The sequence below is a fragment of the Mus musculus genome, chromosome 9 (assembly GCF_000001635.26).
Source record: "Mus musculus strain C57BL/6J chromosome 9, GRCm38.p6 C57BL/6J".
NCBI lineage: Eukaryota > Metazoa > Chordata > Mammalia > Rodentia > Muridae > Mus > Mus musculus.
In genome coordinates, this window is record NC_000075.6 from 107517926 (window position 1) to 107531009 (window position 13084).

General features: G+C 55.1%; 1 protein-coding gene across 8 annotated transcripts in view; it reads left to right on the plus strand.

The window, feature by feature from the left end:
• Cacna2d2 (calcium channel, voltage-dependent, alpha 2/delta subunit 2) overlaps positions 1 to 11421 on the plus strand; it is a 129614-nt gene extending 118193 nt beyond the window's left edge. For 2 of the 8 annotated variants that reach the window (XM_017313496.2, XM_011242899.3), the window contains exons 22-39: positions 268 to 344; positions 1254 to 1274; positions 4198 to 4258; positions 6170 to 6267; positions 6473 to 6563; positions 6687 to 6749; positions 6906 to 7009; positions 7232 to 7330; positions 7419 to 7507; positions 7685 to 7735; positions 7976 to 8047; positions 8138 to 8290; positions 8418 to 8470; positions 8560 to 8615; positions 8763 to 8889; positions 9012 to 9121; positions 9223 to 9311; positions 9396 to 11421. In XM_017313496.2, the coding sequence (XP_017168985.1) occupies positions 268 to 344; positions 1254 to 1274; positions 4198 to 4258; positions 6170 to 6267; positions 6473 to 6563; positions 6687 to 6749; positions 6906 to 7009; positions 7232 to 7330; positions 7419 to 7507; positions 7685 to 7735; positions 7976 to 8047; positions 8138 to 8290; positions 8418 to 8470; positions 8560 to 8615; positions 8763 to 8889; positions 9012 to 9121; positions 9223 to 9311; positions 9396 to 9539 (1558 nt within the window). In that variant the 3' untranslated portion in view covers positions 9540 to 11421. The remainder of the gene's footprint in view (positions 1 to 267; positions 345 to 1253; positions 1275 to 4197; positions 4259 to 6169; positions 6268 to 6472; positions 6564 to 6686; positions 6750 to 6905; positions 7010 to 7231; positions 7331 to 7418; positions 7508 to 7684; positions 7736 to 7975; positions 8048 to 8137; positions 8291 to 8417; positions 8471 to 8559; positions 8616 to 8762; positions 8890 to 9011; positions 9122 to 9222; positions 9312 to 9395) is intronic. The other 6 variants (NM_001174047.1, NM_020263.3, XM_017313497.2 and 3 more) reach the window with 6 other exon arrangements.
• Positions 11422 to 13084: the final 1663 nt, after the last annotated feature.

Consider the following 13084-nt stretch of genomic DNA (forward strand, 5'->3'; position numbering starts at 1 on the left):
GGGCAGATGGGTGCTGAGGTGGGCGGTATGGTTGGGGAGTCACTTTGGAACTAGTAGTTTCGAAGCCTTTGGGAAGGTTTGGGGAGAAGAGAGCTTAGGACCCCTGGTGTCTCCAAGGTGTTCATTCCTAGGATATGCAGTTGTGTAGGGGAATTGTGGCTACCACAGCTTGAGCCTCTTTGGCTCCAAGGCCCTAGGAAAGGAAGGGTGAGTGTGGCATACCTCTCCTCATCAGTGACCTGTGCTCTCCCTTCCCCTCCTCCCCAGCCTGGGGCTGGTGCTCCCACCCTACAGCACCTACTACCTCCAAGCCAACCTCAGCGACCAGATCCTGCAGGTCAAGTGTAAGTGGCCTGGCCCCTGCCTGCGTCCTGCACCCCTGCCTCTGCCCCTGCACCCTTGGCCGGCCCCAGGCAGCACAGCCAGCCGAGCTTTCGGGCAAGGCAGCCCTTCCTGCCCAGTCTGCCCAGCCTCAGGAGTGCCCACAGGCTGGGGAACCAGCCTTCAAAAGTCTGTGGAAATCTGCATGCTTGCCTTTTCTAGGATTTGGCTCTAGACCATTCTCTCATGGTTTCCGTTGAGGATTGTTTTCGATTTTTCCTATCCCGTGTCTTCCGTCCTTAGCCTGCCTGCCCTGAACACTCCTGGGGGCTACATTGCTGGAAGACACCCCTCCCTCCCTTCTCTTCTACTCCCTTTGCCCTGGTCCTCCCTCTGTGGTACCACCTCTGTCCCAAGGTCTCTTGTCCTCTGTTCCTCCTCCCCTCCTTCCCTCTCCTTCTCTCCCTCCTCCCTCTCCTCCTCCCCCTCCCCTTCTCCTTCTCCCTCTACCCCCTTTCTGCCTCCTTCCCTCTCCCCCTCCAGCTCTCTCACTCCTCTGCCTGTGACTCCCCATGCATGCTTGCTCACCATGGGCCTCTCTGGAAAGGCCTGGATCTCAGGCCTGACCCTGCCTGCCCAATGCCAGAGGTCGCTGGGAGGGAGGCTGGGGCTCCGGCCCCACCGGGCGCCCCCCACCTGCCTGGCCGACTGGGGCTCATCTCCTTTGAGTTTCTTGCTCTCTCTTTTCTCTCTCATGTCGTTTTTTTTGCAAGAAGTTTCCTTTCGGTATGATGATGAGACACAATATTTTCATTCAAACAGCCATTGAATAAAATATTGTTTGTGCCCCTCCCCTTCCCCTCCCCCTTTTCGTTTGTTTTTGTGTTTGTGTTTTTGTTTTCCTCGCTTTCTCTCTTGGTGGACTGTCCCAGTGCCAATCAGCAAACTGAAGGGCAAGTATATTCAGAACCAGTGCTCCCTCCTCTCCCCACCCCACCCACCCTCACGCCCCTGCTTGCCCCCCTTCCTGCCCAGGACCAGCCACACCCCTGCCCTCTGGGGCTCCCTCCCAGCATCCCTCGGCTCCTCAGTTCTTGCCTTTCCTCTGATCCTGACACCCCACTAGAGCCAGTAGCCCACTTCTGGGGCTGTCTGCAGAGAGTTCTCCAGTGTGTCCTGGGGGCCCAGACTCCTTCCTCCTATTCCCCAGTCCTGTGGTACCCCATGGGAAGTCCCCTGCCTCCCCAACGTCTCTGGCCCTCCGAGACAACTCAACAGTGAGAACAGAACTGGATGCTTCACCACCACCCACCCAGCAGGGCAGGAGTTTCAAGATGCAGTTGGTAGGGAAGTCCCAGCAGGCACCCTCTAGAAGGCTCTTAGGCCTCTGGGTTCTGGTGTGGCCCCAGAGCTCACAGCCCTAATAGAAGAAAGGTGGCAAGGCTCAGAGCCTTAGTGGGGATCACAGAGGGCAGGCAGCCTGGACACAGGAGGACAAGGTTGTCCCACCATCCTGGGTTAACATGTGCTGTTGCTCCTGCTACTCCCAAGGCCTTGCTAAGGACCCTTGGGCTACCTCTGCCCTTAGGGAGGGCTCATCTGTATGGGGAAAGCTATTCCACTGGGGAAATAAAGGCAGACTCAGGAAACTGTATTCTCCTCCAGGCACAGGGTGGGATCTTTTGGATCCCAAGAGCCAACCAAACGGTCTAGAGGAAGACAGCCTACTGACAAAGCAAAGGGCCCCCAAATCAGTTCCCAGAACAGTGGATAGTGAGCTGCCAGGCCTCATCAGAGAACAGTGGGAGGTAGAGGGGGTGGCAAATGATGAGGCCTTCCTTTGGTAGATAGACTGCTGCCTTTCCAGGGAACATTTGCCCCTGTGAGGCATGGAGAACCACATGAGGATGTCCCCCATTCCTGGAAGCAGAGAACTAACTCCTCAAGAAACCCAGGGGCCTTGTCTAGCCTAGTCCAGCAAAGGGAGTTAAGCTGTGCCTGCTGGCCTGGGTCAGGGTCGGTGCATACCCCAATCCCACTGGCTTGAGTTCTCATTTGTACCATCTCCCACATCCCACCCTCTGACCCTAGAACTTCAAGGCCCTGGTAACATGACAAACATAGTATAGTCTCCCTCCTTCTCCCTCTTCCCTCTCTTTTCTTTCTCCTCTTCCCCTTCTTCCCACCCTACTCCTTCACCTTTGGCTTGTGTCCAAACCCTGCCTCATAGTCCTATCAGAAAGGAACAGTCCAACCAGTGACTGCCAGCCCTTCACAGCAGCCCTAGTTTCCCGGGTTCAGAACCTTGCAGTGCATCATGGGAGTATTCGGGAACCGTGAAAAATCCCTCTTTTGGGGACGACAAAAGCTCTGTGGTAAAAGAGTTTAGGATGTTGGTGAGGATAGGGTAGAGAAAGCCAAGTGTGGTGCAGGCCTAAAATCCCAGCATTCAAGAGGTTCCGGCAAGAACCGGCAGCTAGTCAAGGCAACCGAGACCATCTTTTTTAAAACAAAGGGAGATGGACTGGCAGAACTACACAAGCCCAGGGCCCTCTCGGATTCCCACGATGGCTGGGGAAACAGCTCAGTTGCTTGTCATTGCCTGGCATTTACAAGGTCCCAGGTTCAATCGCCAGCATCACATAAGCCACGTGTGATGGTGCGTGCCCATATCCCAGCATTCTGAAGGTGTGTGCAAGAGAATCAGGAGTTCAAAGTCACCCTCAGCTGTATAAGGGAGGCAAACACGGACTGCAGAGCTTGTCTCAAAAGAATAAAATCTGCACACAGCAGGGTAATCCGGTCCAGATGGGCAGAGAGAGAGGCCACATTCTCAGGTGTGTGAGCACACGCCCGTGCAAAAACAAACATGTACACATACCTATGTATTCACTGCACACACATGCAAGGCTCGTAAGCCCAAGGCACAGGCACAGCTGTTAGACCATCCCCCCCACCCCCCCAGACACTCCCAGCATTCTCCCTTGTCTCTACTCCTTGGAAGGGAGGAGACTAGACCTTCCCTAGGTCCCTGGCTCCTCTCAGCCTGGAAAGCAGGTGTGCAGAGTCCAGCAGCAGCCCTGTCTCATCACACTCCAGAACAGTTCCTACCCCCTGTGGGTTCCCCGTCCCCCAGCATCCTGTTCCAGGAAGAACACCCCAGCCCCAGACCTCCACGATGCACTGCAGTACCTCCACTGCCAGCAGCTGCTCACACCTGTCTCTGGTTGGACTGTCTGTGCCCGTGAGAAACCCTTTCGGTTTGGCCATGTTGATGCCTGACACAGAACAAAAGCAAGACCTACCAAAAATGCAAACAGCTGCGGCAAAGAGAGATTTTTTTTTTAAAAAAAAGAAAAAAAGAAAAAGAAAAAAGAAAAACCCCGCAGCCCAAAGCTGATTCCCTTCCTCAAAGTCTCTTACGGAGGCAAAGGAAGCTCTGCATGCGGTTTTTCCATTATGGATGTGATAAGAGCTAGACCGGCGCCTCCCCCAGACCATGCATATATATAGCAGTGTGTGTATATATATGTGTGTGTGTGTGTCCGTGTATATGTGCTATACAGCAGTATGGAAGCATATACAGCCACGCCAAGGGACTCACTGCCGACAGAGGACCAGGCCCGGGCAACATATTGGCTATAACTGCCCTTCTCCTGCGATGCTGTAGTCTCCACAGGCCCCACACCCTCCTCGCCCTCCCTTCTCTCTGGCTCAAACCTGAACGCGGAAGTGGCGGGTCCCCTCTTTGCCGGTGTCTCCCCCCTCCCTCAGGCTGCCTTGTCCCTACCTGTCCCTCCAGCCCCATCAGCTCTGAGCCCCCTGGCCTCCCGCCTCCCCAGCCCCCGCCGGATAACCCCCCCGTTTCTGTTGCAGATTTTGAGTTCCTGCTTCCCAGCAGCTTTGAGTCTGAAGGACACGTTTTCATTGCTCCGAGGTAGCTTGCGTGTGGCCTTGCTGAGGCGTCCTCCCCCTCCCCTGACCGTCCTGGCCCCACCTCCTGCACTGCTGCCTGGAGCTCTGTGTGTCTATTGTCCTGTGCAGTGTTGCTCCCAACCCCAATACATAGCCCGGTATGTGCGGCTGTGTACATACCCAGGCCATGTAGCCGCACCAGGCAGCAGTAGCCTGTAGCCCACAGACCATCTCCCGCCAGGCCAGGGGCAGGTGGGCTTTGGATTCTCTGCCACCTTCTGTGCCCTCCCAGGCCACCAGGAAGGAGGAGCCCTTTCCACCTTGGGCTGGCTGTCCTCCAGCACACCCTCGATGGGCAGCTGCTGCTCTGGTCTGTGGCATCCTGCCCATACCTGACCCACCCACCCCCTGTTGTTGTCCTTCGTCAGTCAGTGTTTGTGTGGGTCTGAGGGCTGAGCCAGCCAGAGCCCCTGTGGCCATTGCCAGTGCTGCTCATCCTTGGTGTGGTGGCTCACTGAGCATAGGGGAGAAACAGGAGGGAGGGCAAGAAGCTGAGGAGCCGCTCTGGCAAGTGGGGGATCAGAACCCAGAGCCATCCCAGGAGTGCACACCCAGTGTGAACACAGGCATCCTAGTGTGCACACAGTCTGCCTTGAACTACATCTGAGGAGGGCCATGGCCCCTGGTGCTGACGCCCTCTCTTTCAATCTGGGTTTTAAATGAGAGCACTCTCCGGCATAAACGGGGCTCTGGACACTCCTAACCTCCGTGCGTAGGCACGTTGCGTGCATGCACCCACAAATCTCTGACTCTCTGTAGATGTTTGTATCTGTGACTCATTGTGTCCATGTGCAAGAGGCCAGGTGTACATGTGGGGTGGTCTGTGTGCGTTAGTGATCGGAAATGGTCTGGGAGGTGTGACCCTGAAGTAGCTTAGGGAAGAAATGTCTTTTTCATAACTGCTTCAGGAGCACTAGATAAGTGTATATGAGCGAATGAAGTGCCCTACAGATGTGAAATATTTCACGTGTGTGGTATACCTTATGCACAGTTGTGTGACTGCCACTGGGCGTGTCCACACAGACAGTACAGTTTACAGACACGCAGTGGATCAGTGTGGCTACAAATCAAGTGCCAGGTGCCCACACTAAACTATGGGTCCTCCCACAGCCTAGGGAAATTGCTCATTTTTTAAACTGTCCACAGAGTCGCTGTCATCTAGGTCACTGGGGAGATCCCTGGTGGCAGGGTAGTGACTAAGGGATTGAGCAGGAGAGATGGCTCCATGCATCACAGAAAGTCATTGTTCTCCAAGAACCCTACTCAACAAAAACAAAAACAAACAAGAACCCTACTCCAGGTTTGCCACACCCATGTTTTCTGGACCCAGAGCCTGAGTCTGGTGAGGGTCTGCCAGAAACAACCAGTCCAGGGACCCACACATTCCTACTGACACCCCAACTGTGGCATGATGAAAAAAGTAAGCCCCGAGAGACCAGAATGCATTGCCCCAAGGCACAAGGCCAGGAAGAGGCAGGGTGGGGTCCTAGATACTGACAATAGCAAGTGCTGATACTCAACCCCACTCATGCCCACGGGAACACTGGCAGGCATACAGGTGGAGGAGCCACCCACTGGCATTTGCATTTCCTGGGGCTCCATGGGTGTGTCATCTGGGTCCAACTATATGCAAGAGATGGCAGAGCCAAGACCAGGAGAGAGAAAAGCCACCAGGGTGGAGGAGGCAGTCCCCCCTCCTGCCCACTCTGCCCACCCCAACTAAGTCCCAGCAGCCTTCAGGCTCATGGTGACCACAGCCTGTGAGAACTTTCAGGCCCCTCCCTGCAATCTGGACTTCGCCCGGAAGCCTGGATAACCCTCCGCCCAGTATAGCTTCCCAAGCCTGCTCTTCTTGCCCCTCCCCAACCCCCAGAGAGTATTGCAAGGACTTGAACGCCTCGGACAACAACACCGAGTTCCTGAAGAACTTCATCGAGCTCATGGAGAAAGTGACTCCGGACTCCAAGCAGTGTGAGTATAGGGCGGGACCTCTGAGTGTAGGCAGGGTCTGGGGTCAGGGCAAAGAGAAGGGAGGGAGGCCAGTACACAGGTCTGGAGACAAGCAGGCAGGGCCTGGACCAAGGGCGTACAGAAGGCTTTCCCCAGAGCCCTAGAGATGAGAGGCAGGGATGTCATGGCTCTACATTAAGACACCTTTCCATCTGCCCTATTCCAGGTAATAACTTCCTTCTTCATAACTTGATTCTGGACACGGGCATTACACAGCAGTTAGTGGAACGTGTGTGGCGGGACCAAGATCTCAACACGTATGCACCACCACCCAGGCTATTATGGCTATGTATAGCAGGGGGCTGGGGTTGGCCCAGAGGCCCCGGCCTTGCACAATAGAAGACGGTGAGCCTGTGACCCCATCTTCCTGTTGCCCCCAGGTACAGCCTGCTAGCCGTATTTGCTGCCACTGATGGTGGCATCACACGTGTCTTCCCGAACAAGTAAGTGACACGCGGCAACAACTCTCCCTGTCTGGGAATTTGCCATGACTTCACTACCCTGAGGCCTCAGCACTGCCAAGACCATTGTACACCACAAGCTGCCTTATGGTGTGCAGTCGTATGCCCACTGAGCTCTGCCTGTCTTGGGTGCTCTAGGGCAGCCGAAGACTGGACAGAAAACCCTGAACCCTTCAATGCCAGCTTCTACCGTCGCAGCCTGGATAACCATGGTTATATCTTCAAGCCCCCACACCAGGACTGTGAGTGTCTGTCCATACCCAGCAGCAGATGGGGAGGCCTTAACTGAGACCAGGAGGCTGAGGGGCACAGGCTGCCTGATAGTCAAAGAGAAAAGCTAAGCCAGACACTGTATGAGGTGCTATAGGCTTAAGCTGGGTCCAGCCCTGGTTTGGTAGGGCCCAGTTTTAGAGTGGCCAGTACGGTCAGCCATCACTCCTGACTGCTCTATTCATCTACCCCAGCCCTGTTAAGACCACTGGAGCTGGAGAATGACACAGTAGGTGTCCTCGTCAGCACAGCTGTGGAGCTCAGTCTAGGTCGTCGCACACTGAGGCCAGCAGGTGAATGCTGAGACTGAGGTGGGGCTGGGGCAATAGTCAGGATGCTGACCAGGCAGGTAGTCCACATAACCATTGCTCTCTCCCACAGTGGTGGGTGTCAAACTGGACCTAGAGGCTTGGGCTGAAAAGTTCAAGGTGCTGGCCAGCAACCGTACCCATCAGGACCAACCTCAGAAGGTATTTGGGCAGGGGAAGGGGAGTAAGGCCCCTCTGGTGTCTCCATGGACTCCTAACAAGCCTGCCACTCAGACTGGCTCCAGCACCTTTGGGAAGGCAGGAGGTGCCACAGATGGCCTGGGGTAACAGACATGAGGGACACTGGTGGGCATCTTACAGCCCCCATTCTCTGCCCAGCAGTGCGGCCCCAGCAGCCACTGTGAGATGGACTGCGAGGTTAACAACGAGGTGCGTGTGCTCTGACTCTGCCCTGGATCCCAGCTTCCCTCATCCCCAGGCTCCCTGGTCTCAACTGTGACTCCTAGCCTGCCCCTTAGCCTTTCCATCTTGACACCCCTACCCTGACTCCCTCTTCTTGCCAGACCTAGAGGAGTGATGCCCCTCACTCCGAACCATTGGACTGCCAGAGCGTGAAGTAGCCCGAGGTGGGCCCCCTCACCAGTTTTACCTCCCTTCCCTACCTCTTAGGATCTACTCTGTGTCCTCATTGATGACGGAGGGTTCCTGGTGCTGTCAAACCAGAACCATCAGTGGGACCAGGTAAGGGTCAGGAAGAAAATGGAAGGACGGTGTAGGTCAGAGCCTTCTAGAGCATGCCCTGTGACTATGGATCTCTCCCTGCATCCCCAGGTTGGCAGATTCTTCAGTGAGGTGGATGCCAACCTGATGCTGGCACTGTACAATAACTCCTTCTACACCCGAAAGGAATCCTATGACTATCAGGCAGCCTGTGCCCCTCAGCCTCCTGGGAACCTGGGTGCTGCACCCCGGGGTGTCTTTGTGGTAAGCTCCTAGAAATACCCGGAGATTAAGGGTTGGGAAACCCGCCTATAGTGACCTCCCCGCTAACATTTTAGAGAGCCAGGGTGATGTAGAACCAGAGGCGACTGTGCTCCTCTCTCCACTGCAGCCCACCATTGCAGATTTCCTTAACTTGGCCTGGTGGACCTCTGCTGCCGCCTGGTGAGTCCTGGAGGAGAGGTTGGTAAAGGAGGTCTGTAAGGCACTGACCACCTGCTGACCGCCGGTACTCGGTGCCCGGTGCCCTACAGGTCCTTATTCCAGCAGCTACTCTATGGTCTCATCTATCACAGCTGGTTCCAGGCAGGTAAGTAGGGTTTAGGATGCTTGGCCCCAAATCTGTGTCCAGGGCGGGAACAGATGCTCGGATCACAAGGAGAGTGGGGCTTAGGGCTGCGCCAAGCTGAGGCAGACGATTGTCTGTGGGCGGGGCTGAGGCGTCTGGGCCCCGCAGACCCGGCAGAAGCTGAGGGCAGCCCCGAGACGCGCGAGAGCAGCTGCGTCATGAAACAGACCCAGTACTACTTCGGCTCGGTGAACGCATCCTATAATGCCATCATTGACTGCGGAAACTGCAGCAGGTACTTGCAGAGCGAGGGGCGGGGCATGTTAGAAGGGGCGTGGTCTGCGGCGGTTGTGGGCGGGGCGGTGGCTCCAGGGTGGAGCGAACCTCCAAGGCTCCGCCCTCCGATCATCCCTCCAGGCTGTTCCATGCGCAGAGACTGACCAACACCAATCTCCTGTTCGTGGTGGCCGAGAAGCCGCTGTGCAGCCAGTGCGAGGCGGGCCGGCTGCTGCAGAAGGAGACACACTGTATCCTGCCCCCGCCCGCCCCACCGCCCACTCCCCTCCTGCCCTGCACTCCCCCCCACACCCCCACGTCTTTGCCACCGCCTCCTTGACTCCCCACCCATGCCCAGCGGACGGCCCGGAGCAGTGTGAGCTGGTGCAGAGACCGAGATACCGAAGAGGTCCGCACATCTGTTTTGACTACAATGCGACGGTGAGTTGGGGGAGCGACGCTACTGACATCTGCGAGCCTGAGCCGGGTGGATACCGACCGCTTCCTTGTCTTCCATTCCTGCAGGAAGATACCTCAGACTGTGGCCGCGGAGCCTCCTTCCCTCCGTCGCTGGGCGTCTTGGTTTCCTTGCAGCTTTTGCTCCTCCTGGGCCTGCCACCTCGGCCGCAGCCTCAAGTCCACTCCTTCGCTGCCTCTCGCCACCTCTGAGCGACCCACACACACACATCATACCCCCGCCTTGGCCTCCTAGCCTTTCGCTCACCCTCCCATTCCACATTCCCCAATCTAGAGCCTTGGCCACTCTCTCCTGAAGGACCTGGGTCCCTTCCCCCGGAGCCTGTGCCTTGGGGCAGGGGAACCCCAAAGTAAGGTGCCATGGTGTTTGGCACTCAAGATTTAGCTCACCCTTGAACTGTCCAAGTGCCCGCAGTCCCTAGACTCATCCCCGTGGGCTAGGACAGGAGGCCACTAGTACTGATGCCAAACCAGGCCTCCACCGACCCACCTGCCTGGAGATTTCCTCTATGTAGGCAACCCTGCCACTGCTGGGCACCTCTAACTGGCCCTTTGGCCCCACCCAAGCCCAAACTTACCTTCTCTGGGGGAAAAAAAAGGAAAGATGGTAATAGTGAGAGATTCGGGGGGCACCCCCTCCCCATTGGTTTCTGGCCCTTTCAGGCTACAACCCCCCAGCCTTGCAGGTGTCAGAACAGTCTCACAATGACATCAGTTTAGACACATGCCATATACACTTGGATCTCTGAGAGCAGAAACCCAACTCTCACTAGACATACCTGTGATGGAACACACAAACAGACACGCACCATGGGGGGTGGCCCACAAAGCCTTACACAAGGCGAGATGTCAATGAAGGGGTTGGCCTGTGTGTTCCATCTCTGCTCACCTCTGCCTCTACTCTGAGATGCAGCCTGGCTGATCCTCCCATCTCTAAAACTGAATGTCAAACCGTGCCAAATGCTGGGGGGGGGGGGAGACCTCTCTGTTTCACCCCTAGCCACCAGTGTCCCCAAGTGCCCCTCACCCTGCCAGGTGCTCATTGTAACCATCGTTCACCAGTGTCCGGCCCCTAGTAGGACCACACATCACTGCCTGAACTCCTTTGGCAGAAGAACCCCACCAGACATTGAGACATTGTATTTTGCCTTAGCAGGGATGAGTTGGTCTCTCCTGGCTGGGCCATCCCATCCCCAATCTGGTTCTTGCACACTCAGGCCTAATTCCCTCTGCACACACACACACACACACACACACACACACACACACACACACACACAGTCCCTGCCCCTAGGAGGCCAAATTACCCCTCCCTTGCTGAACACACACTTGCACCATGCACATGTCTAACCAACCGTACTGCACACACAGAGGCTGGACCTGGGACACATCTCTTTACACCTTTCATTCTGTCATTTCTCCCAAAGGCATCGTAACTTGGGGGCCAGGAGGGGACTGAGGGGCAGGGGGGAGGGGTGTAGCTGTGAGGCTCAGATGGACTGGGAGGAGGGGGGAGGGTGATACATTAATTAATGGCTTCGTTAATTAATGTCATGTTGCTTGTTGCTTTCTCAGTGTGTGTATGGTCCATGCCCAGTGCTGGTGACAGGGTGGGTATCCATGATGTGTGCCCAGCCTGGATGTCAGCTGTGTCCTGTGGGGGCGTGTGTGTAACTGTAGTGTAGTCAGGTGCTCAACGGAGAATATAAACAAAAAAAAAAGAAACAAACGTATACAGAAAAATAAATATATATTTTAAGTTTAAAGACAAATGAAACCAGACAAAACAATCCCCATCAGGTAGTTGTCCAACCCCCAGCTGGGTTCAACCCTCTCATTACCCACCTGACCTAGCTGTCCCCTTACTGTGGGCTGGGGGACTTGGGGGCCATTTCCTTTGCCCTTTTTTTTTGTTGTTATTCTATTTTGTACAGACAAGTTGGGAAAACAACAGCGACAAAAAAAAGTCGAGAAACTTTGTAAAATATTGTGTGTGTGATTCCTTGTAAAATATTTTCAAATGGTTTATTACAGAAGATCAGTTATTAAATAATGTTCATATTTTCACTTCAAACCAGTTTCTATCCACTGTGTGGGCCTTGGGTTGAGGACTGGGTGGTTATGACCACGGGTGGCCCTGACCACGGGTGGCTCTGATCTCTGAGCACTATCCTGCTCTGCTAGGAGGAAAAGCTTCAGTCCTGTTCCTCAGAGGTTCCTGCCTTGGTCCCACTTTGTTGCGTATCAAGTCACAAGCCTCTAAGAAAGAAACTGTCAAGGGGAGAGGGCAAAACCCCACCAGCCAGAGCCTCAAGGCAAGGCCAGGACTCCAAAAGAAAGACCAATGAGAGATGCTCAGTCAGGCTGCGATCCAGCCTTGGGATCAGACCAGGACCAGACAAGCAGATCCTTCCCCTGGATCGACAAACAGATCTCAGTGCTCAGATACCTGATGATGCCAGGATCAGGCCACCCACCAGCAAGAGCGCACTCCATCATGATTCAGGGAGGTCAGAGGCCAGGATAGTTCCGGCAAATATTTTGACAGATGTACGTACATACTCGCGCGCGGGTGTGTGTGTGTGTGTGTGTGTGTGTGTGTGTGTGTCCCTACATAGGCCAGGGTATGTGTATGTGTAGGTCTCCCTACATAGAACAGGGTGTGTGTGTGTGTGTGTGTGTGTGTGTCCCTACATAGGCCAGGGTATGTGTATGTGTAAGTCTCCCTACATAGGACAGGGTGTGTGTGTGTGTGTAGGTCTCCCTACATAGGACAGGATGTGTGTGTAAGTCTAGGTCTCCCTACATAGAACAGGGTGTGTGTGTGTGTGTGTGTGTGTGTGTGTGTGTGTGTGTGTGTATGGGTATCCCTACATAGGCCAGGGTACGTGTGTCTGTGTGTAGGTCTCCCTACACAGGACAGGATGTGTGTGTGTGTGTGTCTCCCTACATAGGACAGTGTGTGTCCATGTGTGTGTCCCTGCATTAATCAAGCTGTGGTGAGAGGAGACTAGGTCTCCCTATGTAGGCCAGGCTGGCCTGGCTGCCAGGAGGGGCTGCGGCACAAGCACAGGGGTCCGAGGAAAACTGACAGCCTGCAGGGAATCTCTCCTCCCACTGTGTTCTTCCAGTTGTCACACTTGGCCACAAGTGCCGGTACCCAGGCATCCCCCCGCCTGACCCCTGCATTCTCTTCATGGGAAGAAAACTAAGCCACTAACCTAGGCAGTCCTGAACTGGATGCTCGATCTCTTCCACTCTGGGGGCAGGAGAGCCATTCACTCTGTGTTTCTGGAAATTGTCCAGCTAAGTTCTCGTGATCTTAAGTGTGGTTACCAGTAGATTCCCATAGCACAGATGAGCAACCAGGGAGGAGAAATGCCTTCTGTCTCGCCAGGTGAGGCGACTTAAAGAAAATCAGTGAAAGCTGGGTCTAGTGGTGCCTGCCCCATAATCCACGTGAGGTAAGTGGAGGCTGGAGGAACAGGCGTCCACGGACATCCTTAGCTGTACAGGGAGTTCTAAGGCAGCCGGGGCTACACGAGAATCTTCAAAATAAAAATAAGTTCAGCCAAAGTCTCAAGTGGCAGGGCTTAGATGTCCCAGTTAGTAAAGAGCCTGCTCTGCAAACATGAAGACCTCAGTTCAGTTTCTCAGGACGCGTGTAAAAAGTCCCGTGCAGTGGACTGTAACCACTGCATTGGGGGCGGGAGGCACGAAGAGTGGGGACAGGCAAA